The sequence below is a fragment of the Sinocyclocheilus grahami genome, unplaced genomic scaffold (genome assembly GCF_001515645.1).
Source record: "Sinocyclocheilus grahami isolate Dianchi unplaced genomic scaffold, SAMN03320097.WGS_v1.1 scaffold203.1, whole genome shotgun sequence".
Classification (NCBI taxonomy): domain Eukaryota; kingdom Metazoa; phylum Chordata; class Actinopteri; order Cypriniformes; family Cyprinidae; genus Sinocyclocheilus; species Sinocyclocheilus grahami.
Genome location: NW_015505382.1, coordinates 355,126 through 372,285, shown reverse-complemented (window position 1 = coordinate 372,285; position 17,160 = coordinate 355,126). Strand labels below are relative to the sequence as shown.

The window sequence follows — 17,160 nt, the reverse complement described above, 5'->3', positions numbered from 1 at the left end:
GCCTTTCACCTACAAAAAGTAGTCACAGAGGAATAGGAGCAAATTTAACATGATGGCTACATTAGTTTTTCTTATTGTTCTCTTTGAGACAATAAGTCTTTAACATAGGTGAATTAGGGAGTCTGATTTCCTTTTTAACTGCTCTCCTCACAGAACCATGATCTCAATTCAAATTGAGTCCAGAAATGCAAAGCAATAATGAGAAATACTGCCAGCAACTGAATGCTTCATGCTCATTGATTCTCTCTCTTCCAAACTACGGCCATGTTCTTGTCAGTAAGGGCAACCAAGTAATGTAGATCAGGATCCATGGCAATGCTGTTAATAGATGGCCCCTCTAATGCACCCATTCCAGCTCTAACCGGTGATGGCCACTCCAGCACCTGAAATAACATGAGCAATGAGGAAAATGAGATCCAAGGGCTCTGTATTCAAACATCAACAGTAACCACTCCTTAACATGTTGAACATGTTGAAAAGATAGAATACCTTCTTAAAGGATTTAGTACTGTAGCTAGCTAATAGGATTATTTTAGTGAGAGATAATGCCCGATTATTTGGAGTGGATTATCATCGTTTCTGTATGACAGACAATGGCTAAAAAAATAAACAAAACTCTGAATACATGCCATCTTTTATTTGGTGCATGTAAAATTATCATTAATTCCCAATCCAAGATTTTACATTAACACATACCATATCGCTCACCCAGCAATGTTTAACTTACCCCAGTAGCTGAGATTGTTTTTACACTCTTGAACGGTTCCATCATGGTGTCTGTGATATGGTAAATCCACAGCCTGCCTTGCTCATCCCCACACACCACATAACCATAGCCTACAAAAAAAAACAGTCCACATCAGTTTTGCTTTCAGATTTTCTGCATATCTGACACCATATTTCTGGGCTATTTGAATGTGCATAAATACACATAAAAATCTCACCAGTGATTTGGTAGATTATTATGAGCACTGCTTAGGCATATTCTGCATATTTTAGTAATAAAGAACAAATGGTAAAATAAATAAATAAATAAAATAAGGTTATTTTCTCTATGTTGACATTTGACTATATTATAGGGCTGCACGATAATGATAATCACAATTGTTTTGCTTAAATTATAATCACAATTGCCATTTTAGAACGTCAGCTTCCATAGTTTTATTTGACCTCATACAGTTTTTTGATGTATTATTTTTATTATATAAATTAACACTCTCTACATTATGAAAACTTGTAAAACAAAAAGCTTCTCTCAATAGCTAACCCACTGAAATTCCTAATATTAACTAAATTCCCACATTATGTTAACACATTTCTAATAAAACAACAACAAAAATTAATTTGTATTGTGGCACAGATGTTGCATGCATTTATTCCGCACACAATATAGTCATAAATAATGTTCAGATTTATTACAGTTAATAACTGAGGCCTGCTCACACATCCCAACATATGTTGCCTAGAGTTTTCCGATCATTAGTGCTTTTTCTCAGAGCAGAAGAATGGGAAGATTAAGTACAATTCTGGCCCGAAATCTTGTATCCATTTAACAGAAAAGGTCTAAATGTAGGACCTAAACTCTGGCAACTGCAAGCCTGAAAGCTTATGAAGGCTTGTTAACAATGCCAGATAAAGCAAATATCAAATAAAACATTTTCAGCAGGCAAATATCGCAGAAGATTATGTTTAATTAACTGAGAAAAGCAGAAATCATGATTTCAATTAAAATACGATTTATCGTGCAGCCCTACCATATCACATTTCATTCAAATATCATGAATACCTGGACAGGTGCCTAGAGAAAGGTATGGGATGTCAGTGCTGGACCACTGCAGTTTATTTCTGCCGTTCCAAGATGCCCGTGTGGCTCTCCAGCTCCACAGGTAGATAGAGCCCTGCATGTGGCTCTTGGATGCTGGGAGGAAATAATACAACCATCATTATTGCCTTCAGTATCAGACAGTGTGTTAAGAGTATATTTAATAGAGAGTAAGCCTAACTACTAATATATATATATATATATATTTACACACACACACACACACACATATATATATATACACATACACAGTGCCTTGGTAAAGTATTCAAACCCCTTCATTTTTTTTCACGTTTTGTTATGTTGCATCCTTATGTTATACTGCTTTAAATTACTTTTTTTCCCACATCAATCTACACTCTATACACCATAATGACAAAGCAAATAACAGTTTTTTTGGAAAGGCACATATGTCTTCTTAAAAGGTCTAACAGCTGAAAATGCATATTAGAGCAAAGATCAAGCCCTGAGGTAAAAAAAAACTGCCTGTAGAGCTCAGAGACAGGATTGCATCAAACCACACATCTGGGGAAGAGTTCAGAAAAAAAATTATGCTGCATTGAAAGTTCACAGAAGCATGTAGCCTTCATTATCCATAATGGAAGACATTTAGAACAACCAGGACTATTCCTAGAGCAGGCCTCCTGGCAAAACTGAGCAACTGATGGAGAAGGGCTTTGGTTAGAGTGGTGACCAGGAAGCTGATGGTCACTCTAGTTGAGCTCCATGATCATATATGCAGATGGAAAAAACCTACAGAAGGACAAATATCACTGCAAACCTCAACCGATCTGGGCTTTATGGCGGTGTGGTCGGACTCAATCTTCTCCTCAGTGAAGACACACGAAAACACACTTAGAATTTGCAAAACAGCACCTAAAGGACACTCAGACTCTGAGAAACAAACAAAAATATTTGAGGCTGTAAAGGTGCTTCAGCTAAGTTCTGAAGTATGCAATGTACTTATTTCATTTTTTTTTTTTATATATATTTACAAAGTTGTAACAGTTCCGTTATTTGCTTTGTCATTATGGTGTATAGAATGTAGACTGATGTGGGAAAAAAGTAATTTAAAGCAGTTTAACATAACTTGAAAAAAATGAAGGGGTTTGAATACTTTTGCAAGGCACTGTATATACATACATATATGTATATACATATATCTTTAAGGTCATTTTTCTGGTCATTATAGTGCTTATTTAAATAGAAAACATGTTATATTTTAAATGATATATTATATTATTTGGTCAACTATTCCTACATTTTTCTTACTGTTTACTCACCCACTATATCATCTGACAGGAAGCTCAGTCCGTCAATAGTCCGGTAGGTGTTCTTCTTGTAAATTGGAAACACAATCTCCATCTCCTCATGTCCGAAAAAAACATGTAAATTACAATAAAGAAACAGTTTCTTTGACAACACACACACGCACAGAACTGATGGAGAAATCAAACCTTTTCTGTGTGTTTTTACTGAGCTGGATATCAAAGATATACAGCCCGTCATCACAGCCTGACAGGAGGTGCGTGTCTGGAGACGTGGGGAGCAGAGAGAGATGCAGAGGAGTGGAGCCCGTCTCCAGGACTAGCAGCTTACTGTGAGAAAACTAAGAAATAAAACAGCTATGGAAACATTTGTAACAATGTAAATGCACATTTTAGCATTTCTAAATTAAGTATTAAAAACGTACTGAACAATAAATTATAAATAACCTGATTTTAAAGTTGTAATCACGATCCAGTCCTCCAATGTCCCACAAAAAGATCTTATTTTCATACGTCCCAGCTGTAATTAGAAATAAAGAGATTTTTATTTACATCTATATAGCTCAACTAAGCTATTATTTTGTCACTTAGTCTCTGTGTTCACTGTTTGCTTCACTCACTGAAGAGAAAGCTAGCGTTGCATGGACTGAAGCGCATAATGGAAATGGCATGTCGACTGGCACGAAACTCTCCAAATGCCAGGTTGACTCGGGGATGGATAAGCTTCACAAGACCCCTCTTACCCCCAGCTGCCAGGATATTGCAGGGACGGGCAGAGCCACCTGTCCTGGACATCAGCACCGTGGACCATGCTAGTGAGATGAACTCCTACAAGACAACAGTGGATGCAACATTGAATTTACAGGAACTGGATGCCAGTCAAATGCAGCCGGTTTGCTTTTAACGCTTGCAGAACAGGATAGGTTGGATTCTGTGGCATCAGTAGCTATGTTCAGAATGGAATCTCACTACATACAGAATACAGTACACTGTGTATTTTTATTAATAGAAAATGGAACAGTATGCATTATGCCAATATTATAGCTGTCGTTGTGCCACCCAGTTCATCTCAGGAACAATCTTAAACTCAAATTTTTTTTTTGTAATATTTAATATTACTTCCAGTATGCTCTAGAATTCAACCAACAAATGTGTTTTACCTATAATTTTCTTTTTTTTTTTTTTTCTGGAAAAAAAATCTTTATTTTTACTGAAATAACAAAAAAAACTTATGCTTAACTACTTAAGGTTTTCAAGAATTTTATCCTTCTGGGGCTTTTATCACTTCCTTACCTTGACTTTTTTAATTTTATCCCTCCAAAAAATACCAAAACGAATATGAATTCAGTACGTTTTTCCAAGTCACTGACACAGAAAACAAACAAGCGTCATGTCTTTGACTCACCTGAGGAACTTTGAGTTTGGCATGGGCAGTTTTCCGAGGTGTCTCGGTTTCTGTTTTGGCAGTTGTCTGTTTGCTCTGTTGAGCTGTAGACTGATCTTTAGCCGTTTTCCTCGGGCTCTCACATTTAGCTGGTCTTGATGTGGGCGTAGAGATGATAGACTTTGCTGCCTTTCTGGGGCTTTCAGCTTTGCTAGCACCTTTATTAGAAATATTTTCCAGGCGGCTTGATTTCCTTGGACTACCCTCTGGGGTGTCTACACTGGTCATTCTGGCATGCTTTCTGGGGCTGGGCATTATAGGGTCAGTCTTCTGTGGAGTGCTCATCACTCGTGTGGATTTTCGTGGACTAGCCTCAACCGGAGCAGCATTTGCCAGTCGACTCGACTTTCGTGGACTGGCCTCTGCGGCCACCTCAGAGTTCTTTCTGGCTCTTTTCTGAGGACTTGTAATACGGTTACCACCAAGATCACGAGTTCTTCTCTCTGCACGACTTTCTCCCTTGTGTCGTGTAAAAAAAAATAAAAAATATATATATATATAGATTTAATGTTTTCAAAAGGTTCCCTCGACACTGCATTAAATTTGGATGGAAGAAGGCATTTTAACTGTATGAAGCCTAACGTATCATATCTGACACAAAATTCTAAACTTTGCTTAAAAACCTGTTGTGCACAATCTTCGACATGCCTTCTGTCTGCTGACTGAAACTGAATACATTTTTAGGGCTTTTTAGTATAATCCTAAAAATATCTTCAGGTCGTGGTTCACGTGTATTTTAGCTGTGAAATGTTTTCTGATTGTTATAAAGTAAGCTGAGTAATATTTCAAGATAAACACGTACTGGACTGAAGCAACTTAGGTTTACTTGATTACACAATATAAAAAAAAAATAATGTTCAAATGTGAGCATTCAATATGATACATCAGGGTTTTGAGGATCGTTTATTTGTATATCTCAATAAATCATGTATTTCAGTGCATTTTATGTTTTTGTCCCAACATTAAACTTTTAAACTTAAATAATTCTTATTAAGACATTACTGGGAGATACAGAATGACAACTGATATTTATGTACATTTTATGCAAGTAATCTGCTGTGTTCTTATAAAGATAACATTGATTTACAAGCTATCATAATTTGATCATGCTTTTTGGACAGAGACTGCACCGAATTACATATTTTGCTCAGTTTTGGTCACTGAACAAAATTAAAGTGTTCGTCCCTAATGGAGTATGAGCAAAAATTCTCCTAGATCATACTATAATGAGCCATAGAAGCCTGATGTATCAAATATGACACTCAACAAAATGATGCTGATGGCTTTACCTCGTTCTCCTTTGTTGGAGTTGTGTCTGTGACCCTGCCTTCTTCTTCACTGCATGTCAGTGACTTCAAATATTCTTTTGCAGTCATTTCAACCTAAAAAAGCAGAAATGAGATGAGCTGAAATGCAACCACACTGAAGTAGGGTGACCATACATCCTCTTTTTCTCAGACATGTCCTGGCCAGGACTCCTAAATTGTTCAAAACGTCCAGGTTTTGGCTTTGTTTTCCTATTGTTTTCAAACTTGCTGTAGGTTTAGTAACAGTTTGACCAAAAGTGCGCAGGCATTGTACATAAGCAACCAATCATAGCATCCAAAAAGGAGACCGATCGACAGAGAACGGTCAAAACAATGCAAACACATATAGATATAATGTACATGAGGACTGTAAAGAGCATGTCAATAGAAAAATAAAGCCAAAACCCTGACATTTTGGCCAATTTAGAAATCCAGGCCAGGACATGTCTGGGAAAAAAAGGACATATGGTCACCCTAAGTGAATGATCTATGATTTCAAAATCTGTGTCAGGAGCAGTAAACGCAATATTCGCACTAGAGTACCCACCCTCCACTTTGTGTATTCGCTCAAGGAATTAGGGCCATATTTGATTTGGGTGCAAGCAGCATTAACAAAGCGCTTCTCCACAGCAGCCAGACTTTGTGCCGTAATGGGATCAGGGATACTGAAGCTTCGTTCCCACACACCAATCACCTAAAGGTTGCCAAAAACACATTCAAGAAACACTGCATAGACAAACTGATACGGTTGAAAGTGATAAGTGGAAGAATCTGTTCTCACCCTCTTCCTGAGGATCTCAGTGCTGCCATGGCAAATATGATGGGCCGTAGAGCTGATATTCTTCCCATTGAACATCCTCAGCTTAGGTAACAGGAAGATCACTTTGTGTTCATCATTGACCTAAAAAAAAAACCCACAATAAACAATTCATAGTTAGAACAAGATCCATAGTGTCTAAAATGCCACTAATAATGCTGTAGATTAAAAAAAACATGATTTTTGACATGTTAAAATGTGAGGATTGAATTTCAAAGCAAGATTCTCACTGTGAGGTAGAGGTTGTCCTCTAGTCTAAGTTCCTCTATGGTTCTCAGGGTTTCCAGCGACACTACGTCCTCCATATCGTTGTTTGAGCAGTTAAGGATCTTGAGGCAGAAAAAAAAAATTCACAATGTCTTCTACCTATGGAAGCTTGTTTTTGCCACAGAATAAAAAACGAAAAAGGTAATTGTGACTTTTTTCCTCACAATAAATTACTTTATCCGAATTAATCTGACTTTCACAACCACTTTTCTGACTTCCATAACCACTTAAAGATCACACTGCTAAGAAATAAAAGGTTAAAGGAATGCATTTAGTAGTTTACTCTCACAATTCACCTGTTTTCGACGGCCTGATTGAGATTCTCTCCAGACATCTTGATCCATTCTAGCAATCAGTTCATTCTCTTCATATTCTGACACAAAATTCTCCCACAAAAATATTCCTGGAAATGCAAAGGACTGTTGACTGCCGCTTTCCTCCTCTCGAACTGCTGACTTTGACACTGGATCATAGGTGAAATCATAAAGTATCTGCAACAGAATATATCATTTTTTCATATATACACTACTAAGGTTAGCATTTTTTAAGAAAACAATACTTCTGCAAGGATGCATTAAATTGATCAAAAGTGACAGTAAAGACATTTAAACCTTAAAAAGAATCCTTAAAAAATGTATCAAAGTTTTCACAAAAATTTTAAGCAGCACAACTGTTTTCAACATGAGAGGTTTCTTGAGCAGCAAATCAGCCTGGGTGAGCATAAGAGAATTATTCCAAAAACAATATTACTGTCAACAAACTTTTGAACGAAAGTGTGTTTAGCTTATTATTAGCACAATTTCGAGAGTCAGGGCAGAAAAAAGGTCTGTCTGAATTTGATTGGAGAACCCAGTTCGACTCAGTTGCTGCTGATGGCGATAGACAGCGTCGCTCATTTCAGCGCAAAATCCGCGTCCAGACGAGCGCTTGTTAACGTGTTGTGGACTCACCAGCTCGTTCTTCTGTAGTAAATGGTGTCTAGACTCCGCCTCGCATCTCAAGCATGTTCTTATTCCTTTACAACCACAGGTAATATTCTGCATCGCTCCAGTAGCCATCAAGTTACATTTGTGCATCATTTTAATGCGTCCCCTACGAAACAACTGAAGGTCCGAAATAGTTCCCACATTGAAAGCGACGAGTTTAACAAATCCATGAAACAAAGCCACAATGTTGAGATTCAAATAAATGCAAGTTATTGTATTTCATTACAAAAGTCCATTTATTAATAACAAAAAATAAACTACATCACAAATGAGTGGGACAATGAAGAGGAAATGATTTCCTTGTACACACATTTGGTGTGATGAAATATTTTCAAAGAATGTTCAGATTTGATCATTTCATTACACCAACATGCTTTGTTAGAAAATCAATATTGGAGAAGGAACCCCACAGATCTTAACCTCAATGTTGTTAGAAGCTGGTGAAGATCTCTTATTATTCATTATGAGAGCTTGTCAACTGACCTCTTAATATTTCATGAAAAAAAGGGAATATTGTAGCCCATTATAGAAACGGAGTTCTCAAGATTTACAATTCAGTCCATTGTGAATCAGTTGTTGTGTTCCAATGGAGTGTGATGGTCTTCATTCTATTCCCTCTTGTTTGTCTTTGATGGCAACCTACAATAAAAGTCACATCAATTTCTGGAATATACAACACGGACTCCTCAACACAACAGTTCTCATTCACTAATAACTGTGTGGATTATTTGTACTAAAACAGGAGAACTTCTTACGAAAAAATTCTAATTTACAACACAAACATTTGTTCTTAACCTGGTTCTAATGTTAATGAATTTGGAGTATTGTAAATGAGCGGCAACATGCCTGAGGTTAATAATTTGCATAAAACATGCCCAAATCATATCCATATACAGCCTTTCGTTACTCTCAGCAAACATATGCCACCCTCTAAAGATGCACAGCAAGATATTCAAACAATGCCAAGTAAGCCATCATTAAACACAAACAGCTGTTCATTCAATTTAAAATTATTGAACCAAATCTGGGTGTGAACAGGCCTTTATACACTTAAATTTCATACCTGGAGTTCTAGATTGTTCAAATCCATTACTATATGTATGAGCTAATAGTAATAATAGTGATGCTTGCCTTAGCAAACACCACTAATAAAACACAGCACCCCTCACTGAACTGAAACAGACTGCTATGCACATGTCACATACCCTGAATCGCTCCTCCAGAAGGGACAGTTCACTGATCAGATCAGTGATGGCATTAGTGAAGGCTTCCTGGGGACTGTAGTCTGGTGTCGACTGAACACGGATCACTATCTTGTGCTCCAGAGGATGAGGAACCTTATATCCAGCAAACAGCACCTGAGGGTCCTTCAGCAGTTGCCTTACACAAAAGTGGCAAAGGTTGAATACACAAACCAACAAGAGCATCACCGTGATCACAAAGACTCAGATATGTTTGGCCATCAGATGCTTGTGCACTTACGACCGGATGATGTTCCCCAGTGTGTGATCCTCTTTATTCAGTGTAAACAGACATGCATTTGGCACCTTCGTGTCTTTAACTATTGTGATCCTGTAAAGGAAGTTGAACAGGGATATTAGGTGATTGCTTCCCTTTACAAACAGTACTGTGAGGGTACCATGGTACAATGATGGTAATAATACGGTACTTTGAAATATACACTATAGTAATTTACATGGTATAGGCAAGGCAAGTTTATTTATATAGCACGTGTCATACACAATGGTAATTCAAAGTGCTTTACATAAAATAAATGAAAAAAAATAATTTAAAAAAAGTAATCACAACAACAAAACAAGGAATTTACTAAAAGATGTCATGGTACAATGTCCAAAAACGTTTGTTTCTATATTTACATTTGTGTGTGCATACACAATGGTAATTCAAAGTGCTTTACATAAAATAAATGAAAAAAAAATAATTAAAAAAAAGTAATCACAACAACAAAACAAGGAATTTACTAAAGGATGTCATGGTACAATGTCCAAAAACGTTTGTTTCTATATTTACATTTGTGTGTGTGTGTGTGTGTGAGTGTGAGTGTGAATGAAGAAAGAGAGACCATAACAAAAAAAAGTATATATATATATATATATATATACACATATTTGGGTCTAGTGGATAGCCTGTAAAATAAAAAGCGTAGTCTGAGGTATCTATAGAGTGATGTAATGAGAACAAAAGCTAGTCAGACTCCTAACAGATAGACTTACTTGTCGTTAGCCAACAAGCTCAACACTTTGCAAGCTAACTCCTGTATTCCAGCTGACTGCCTTTGTTTCATTACAGCTTTAAGTTAGTTCAGTTAGTATCACTTAAAAGTTAAAACTGCGGTGTACTGCACTTACTTCTTTTCTCCCTCAAATAGCAAAAACGACTCGAATGCCGGTGGCGCGTTCATCCTGTTTGAAACCCTGCAGCGACGAAGCTAATGGACGCACACTGTACGACGCATGCGCATTACACGGCGTGAGAATGTCAGTATTTAAGTGCAGTGTTGAGTGAAGATCGCTGGAGGGCAGCGAAGAGCTGTAGATAAATTACTTAGCTAAATATAGTCTATATTTTACAGTTTTCAACACACTGACACAAAAGTGTCATACATCTTTCTTTATAAGTTAAATTCGTTCTGATATTCTTTCTTTATAAACAGATTCTTTCTTTATAAGTTAAAATGGTAGGAAAATAATACAATTTTTGTCATATCACCAAATTACAATGTTACTACACTGTAAAAAATGACCGTGAATTTAATGGTAAAAGACTGTAAAAATGCTACAGTAAAAGCCTGTTAAATGGTTAACGGTAAATTCCCCTACTATATACGGTGAAAAACTGTATTGGACATTACATGTATTGGACATCAATTTTACGGTAGTATACCGTTTTTGGAAGTGAAAAAGACTGTATAATTTACAATGAATAACCGTAAATTGACATTCCCAGAATTCCCTGCATTACATTTAAAATTTTATGTTTTTTTGTTGAAATAACTATGTTTCTTCTGAGTTTTTTCTTATCAGTTTTGTATATTAGGGTTGTGTGTTACACCTAATGTTGTTAAATGAATGTTTATTGCATTATTTCAGTTTCATGTGTGTTACCATGATGGTGTTTAGTGTTTGTGTGAATGACACTGTGCACCTTCTATATATGTTATTATTTAAAAGCTGCTTGTGATGGGCTTTGGTTCATCATGTGACTCTCTCATCACCTCCTGCGTTGGGTGGTTATCAGTGTATTACAAAGGTACAAAACAGATTTCAGTACTTCAATAGGTTGGTATATTAACATGATATCAAATTAAATTACGGTATTTAACTGTAAATTTAAGTTAAAACCATAAAACCTAAAGCATTGCTACCGTATTTTTTTACGGTAAAATTCCGGTAACCACAGCTGCCGGTTTTTTACCGTAAATTTTACGGATCTTTTTTTACAGTTGTTACGACCGTCTAGGGCCAGTGGCAACATAAATGAAATGCGCACTCACTCCCAAGATATTAGCAAACAAAAAAAATATTTATTAACAAACTTATAATAAATATAAGTAACAAAGGGAACAAATTCAGGAGTGGACAAGGCCAAAATAACAAACAAAAATTAACTAATTTTGGTATACCCTTTAAATTCTCTAACCAAAATAAAACATAAAAAAAAGAATACAACACAACTTCCCTAACTCCCTTAACCCAAAACATAGAGCAAACCATAATAAAGAAATGGCATCACACTCCCTACTTCCCTTAAACTAAATACAATTGGAAATCAACTAAAACAAGAGCAAGTTTTACACAGTATGCACAATCACAAAAGAACCTCAAGACAAAGCAAAACAAATGGCAGGCATTCGGCCTCCTAGAGTGTTTGGGGAGGTCCTTTTCACTGGAACCAGGACAGGACCAATCAGGATCTCTGCTGGCTTGCGTACAGGCCACGCCTTTTCCTGAACAGACACACTCAGAAATACATACACAATTCAAAAGACCCAAGATGCAACACAGTGTATGGTTAATTGAAGTAATGACATAATAACGTTTTGAAAGCTGTAATTACACACACACACACACACACACACACAGCCTATATACAGTAGTCAACATTTGAATTGGATCAAAAAAGTTAATCAAAGTTGTCCTAAGACAAGAATGCATTTTGGTTTTAGGTTTTAGGACAGCTTTGATGAAAGGTTTTGATCCACTTCAAATGTTAACTGCTGTATATGTGTGTGTGTTTGTGTTGAATTAGAGCTTAACCATCTTATAGTAACATTAGTATTATTTTCCTACCATTTAAACTATATTTATTATATTTATTTCAACTATTTGTATAATTTATATCATTATATATTTCTTTCTTTGTCCTTCCACACACTCTAAAATATGTTTTTAAAAGGTTCTTTATACATTGTAACAGCTCTATTTAGAACCATATTGTCGAAGTGTTTATATGCTGAAATGTTGTTATGCTCCAGTTTAGGGTTCTTTATTCACGCCTCTTTTTTTTCTTTTTGTCAAATGTGTAATGTCAAAAAGCCACTATTACTGATTTTTGGGAGTTCAATCATCCAACTACACAGACTGTCAACACAGTCTCAACAGGTAAATCATTTAATTGTTAAAATGTCTATACATTTAACTTTTGAACGGTAACTGGTTTCGTATCAGTCTTGTGTTTTTCTCTTTTTATTTATTTGTTTGTTTGTTTCTAACAATGTTTAGTTGAGGATGCTTCTCTCCTCTTCTCCACTTAGCAGGGGTGGATCTAGAAAATGATTTTGAGGGTGGCAAGGGGGTGGCATGAGGACTGTGAGGGGTGGCAACACCAAAGCAAACAGGCATTCAACCATCTACACTTAATCTATTGTATACAACCTCTATACTATTTAAAAACAAAATATAGCTGCAAGCAGCAATCATCTGTGTCCAAACACCTATGTGCATGTTTGGTGATCTAACTGAAATGAATCTCATGATGTGGTTTTTACAGGAAAGTCCAACTTGAATGTTCACTGAACAGGTTTGATGAAACAGGTTACAGCAACACACAGCTGTCAAAAAGAGCAACTGACTTTCAAAAGAAATCACTCACTCTTATTGTTTCATGTTTACTGTCATAAGGCATGTGATCATAGTATATGTGGAGTAGGTGTGGACTTATATTAAACATTTAAATTTAGACAAATCACATGTCATAGGACACCAATTTCAAATGACTGTGAATATATGATTTGCGATAATTATGTATAGCCTAACTTATGCTTGCAGTTTAGGTGTTCAATAGTCAATATGTGCTTTTATAGAAATTATATATTATCTTGAAAATGACTAATACAATGGTCTCTTCATTTTAAATGGATTGAAATATATTTAATTGAAAATATGTTTTATTGGGGTCTAAAATATTGAAATAAATATTTAATGATCTGTAAGCATTTCACAGATTTCAGTGTACACTTATTATATAAAACTATACTGTCAGTAAAACATATTCATACATATGAACTAAATCTATGGATTTATTTCAATTCAAAGGGATAGAAAAAACTGATAGAAAAAGATTAGACTTAAAAGATTCTTTATCCTGTGCCCCCTAGTAAGATTCAGGCTACTTAGTGGACAACACTCATATATCGTCATCTTTCAGTTGAAATGGCTGTTAGTTAAGGATTGTCAGTTAGCATGGTAAATTAATTAGGGATCCAATTGACCTTTTATCACCTATTGACCCAATTTATCCAGTTATTTGCACCCCTAATAACAAAATATCAAATTCCAAGGCACCAAGACGTTGTCTATTAATCACGCAACACATTCTAAATATCTCTAAGTTCGTTAGAGTAGGTCTACCACCATATACATAAATTCTTATTCATATTTTTTTTTAACAGGCCTGTTGTGCAGTAAAAACAAATACTAATGCTGAATATCAGGGTTGTGCAACAATCAAAGTTTTAAATGAATAATTCAACTAGTCAGTCATATATACTGTATTTTCAATAGAGAAAACCTAATTTTACAGCCACAGACATGACAGGATCTCTTGTTCTAACTTGTTCTCATGACCTATGATTGAACTCATGAAGTGTTTTTACTCTTTAATTTTAACATATGATTCACACATTTTACAATTCATTTCTCCATGGTGAGTAAAATATAAACTGTGATTTGGCAATTCGGAAAGTGTCCTTTGAGGAAATGAGATCATGGACATTCTTCTTGGATTTTTGTTATTAAAGCCCAATAGGTCTCAAAGCAGTTCTTAGAGGTTATTAGTCATTCTTTATGGTAATCTATGAAAAGTAGCAATGTAAGCACTATCTATAGTGTCTAGGCTGGGAAAGACCAAAGCAGTGAGGTAGTCACAATCTCCATTTGTTTTCTTCATTCACCTGTTTCCATAGTTAATAGTTATAAAGTTACTCAGCTGCCACATTATATCAGGAGAAGACTGTATAAATGCAAGAAGATTGTGTTGTTATCATAAAATGATTTTTAATGAACCTTGATGACCGTCTAAAGTCAAGTGATGTCATAGTAAAGTATGAGTTATATTTCACACAAAGTCACATGAAAAAAGAAAATGATTGGGAGAAAAATGAAATGAGAAGTTATACGACAAACAGTCCAGACATCAATGAAAAACAGCAAAAGAAGTGGGTGTGTGTTTATGTACGGGAGTATATCTAGTGTGGGTGAAAAAAATGTCATGAAGGAATCATGCAGACCACGAGTCTTTCACAAATTTCTTCACTTCTTCCACATTTGATGCTACTTCAATAATGACTCAGAGCCAAAATGTTTACTTTTTATTATTTTGTTAATGTGGTAACATGCCTTCTGAAAACTGTCACTATCACAAGGAATCTTATTTAAGGTGTTCATGAATAGCAGTATTTTTGTTTATTTATTTATTTTTTTGGTATAAATTTGCCTTGTATCTTACCTGAAAAGCTGAACATTACTTAAAATGACTGCATATTTACAAACAAATAAATAGTTTGTAGTTACAATATGGTAATTAATATTAATAAATATTAAATACAGTGACAAATTGATGTCTGTTGTGTAGTTTAGGTGTTTGATGCTAATGACCCCCAAATGATCCCCTTTTGAGGGACCCTCTTCCAAAAATATAAATGCAGCAATATAATTTGTAAAAAGACATATGAGGAAAGAAACTGAATAGAAATTAAATGTGGCCCTGGCTGCATTACTGTTTTCTACTTAAAATCATCCTTCATAAAGGTAAAGAACATTCTGTGAAAATGTAACCTTGATATCTTTAATATTGACCGAGTAAGGCCATATCAAATTTTGAAACCATGGTGAAATTAATGGTTGAAATCAAACGTTGATGCCAGTTATCTCATAATTAGATTTTGACAGGGTCACAAATAGTCTGCTTTTATATAGTTACTGTACTGAAGCCAATAATAAAAAAAGACTTTGTATTAGAGTTATGTTAAATGTATAGACCAGAATTCTATTTATGCAGCACTTTTCATAATAAATATCAGTCCAGAGCACTGATAGCCTATTTATTGCTATCCTCAATCTCTGAAAGCCGCAGAACTTTTCATTTTTATTTTTTTGCGTTTTGCATTTTGTGGTGTGTGGTTCTGTATGTCATCACAATTCTTTTAAAATCCCCTGTGAAATCTTCTAGCTTGAGAAACTCTGTCACTATAGGAAAATAAAAGAGAAAATGATTATGAAGCTTTTATAAAATGACTTAAGAAGCAGTGAGGTGTTTCATCAACAAAAGAGTCATGTCTGTTTCCAACTAGCAATATTCAATGATATATAACTACAAAGCAATTTGAAGAGATCAAAAATAGGAATAAGCCATAAAAGACCATGACCACTTGAAAAATTAGTTTGTTTTTACATTTGCTTCCTTCTCTTTTTCAGTAAACAAGGACCTCTAAAGACAAATATGTGAACATGAGGAACTGCTCATAGAGAACATCTGCATTAACTGTGCACTAACTATGAAAAACAAAACAATTACATATTTGAAGAGGTTATGCCAGCTCTCTATAAAGCATAATATAGATAAACTATATATAGGCCTATAGTATATATGAAGAGTTTGGTTCCATAACGCGATAAACGCCATTTAAAAAAAATTTGAGTTCCCGCCAAAATCAGTATTGTATCTGGTCGGTATCGAAAAGTCAATTTTTAATTTTACGCAAAATGCGATATATCCGCCGTGTTATTCTGTCATGTTTTCTCCCTATCTTTCCAAACCGCGACAAACGCCAGTCTCGGTTTCTCTCTCTGCAGAATGCATACACCTGCTCAACCAATCACAGCTCCCCATTCCACGCATTGTAAACAGTAACTGACAAGCTACGCAATATTCGTTCATAATCGCAGATGAATCGCCTTCGATTATGAACACGATATTGCGTAGCTTGTCAGTGATCTACGGCTCTGTGTATTAAATGCAGCTCCATCTGAAAGCATGTGATGGAGATTTACTACTAATCACAGAACATGACAATCGCATGCGATTTATGGTGCAGCCCTAAAAAATGAATAATTTTGACGACATTGATGAACCTGTGGTGGTTTCTGCGGTGAAAACACATTTTTACTCAAATTAATCAAAATGGATTTATAGTGTTTTGGAACCAAACTCTTCAAATATATATATATATATGCACATATTTATAGATCTGTCTTTAACACAGTCATTTTAAAGGGATAGTTCACCCAAACATGAAAATCCTATCATCATATAGTCACCCTCAAGTTGTTTCAATTCGAGTCTTTTTCTTCTTCTACTGGACACAAAATAAGATATTTTGAAGAACGAGTGTAACCAAACAGTCTCTAGTACCCACTGACTTCCATAGTATTTATTTTTCATGCTATGGAAGACATTGGCTACCAGCAACTGTTTGATTACAAACATTCTTTAAAATATCATATTTTGTGTTCAACGGAAGAAAGAAATGCATACAGGTTTGGAGCATCTTATGGGTGAGTAAACGATGACAGAATTTCCATTTTTGGGTGAACTACTGTAACTCATTAAAAAAACACTTTGTCTCTAGTACAAGAGGCAAGTTATTTATTTTTCATTGGCTCAAATTAAAAAATATAGATGTGAATCATTACCCTAAATTTTTTTAATTGGATGAATGAAACATTTTTTTCAGCGTATGTAGTATTTTTATTGTTCAATTGATTTATTGTAATTTATTTTCCCCATTGC

General features: G+C 35.3%; 1 protein-coding gene and 1 pseudogene across 1 annotated transcript; both read right to left on the bottom strand.

The window, feature by feature from the left end:
* Window positions 1-233: 233 nt before the first annotated feature.
* On the bottom strand, window positions 234-7,259 carry LOC107595504 (leucine-rich repeat and WD repeat-containing protein 1-like; annotated as a pseudogene).
* Window positions 7,260-8,136: 877 nt separating this feature from the next.
* On the bottom strand, window positions 8,137-10,399 carry LOC107595521 (DNA-directed RNA polymerase II subunit RPB11-a-like). The gene is made up of 4 exons (XM_016285945.1): window positions 10,281-10,399; window positions 9,394-9,483; window positions 9,117-9,291; window positions 8,137-8,550 (listed from the first exon to the last, which is right to left on the bottom strand). The coding sequence occupies exons 1-4, from the start codon at window positions 10,331-10,333 to the stop codon at window positions 8,515-8,517; spliced, it is 354 nt and encodes a 117-aa protein (XP_016141431.1). The 5' UTR covers window positions 10,334-10,399; the 3' UTR covers window positions 8,137-8,514.
* Between the last annotated feature and the right edge of the window lie 6,761 nt (window positions 10,400-17,160).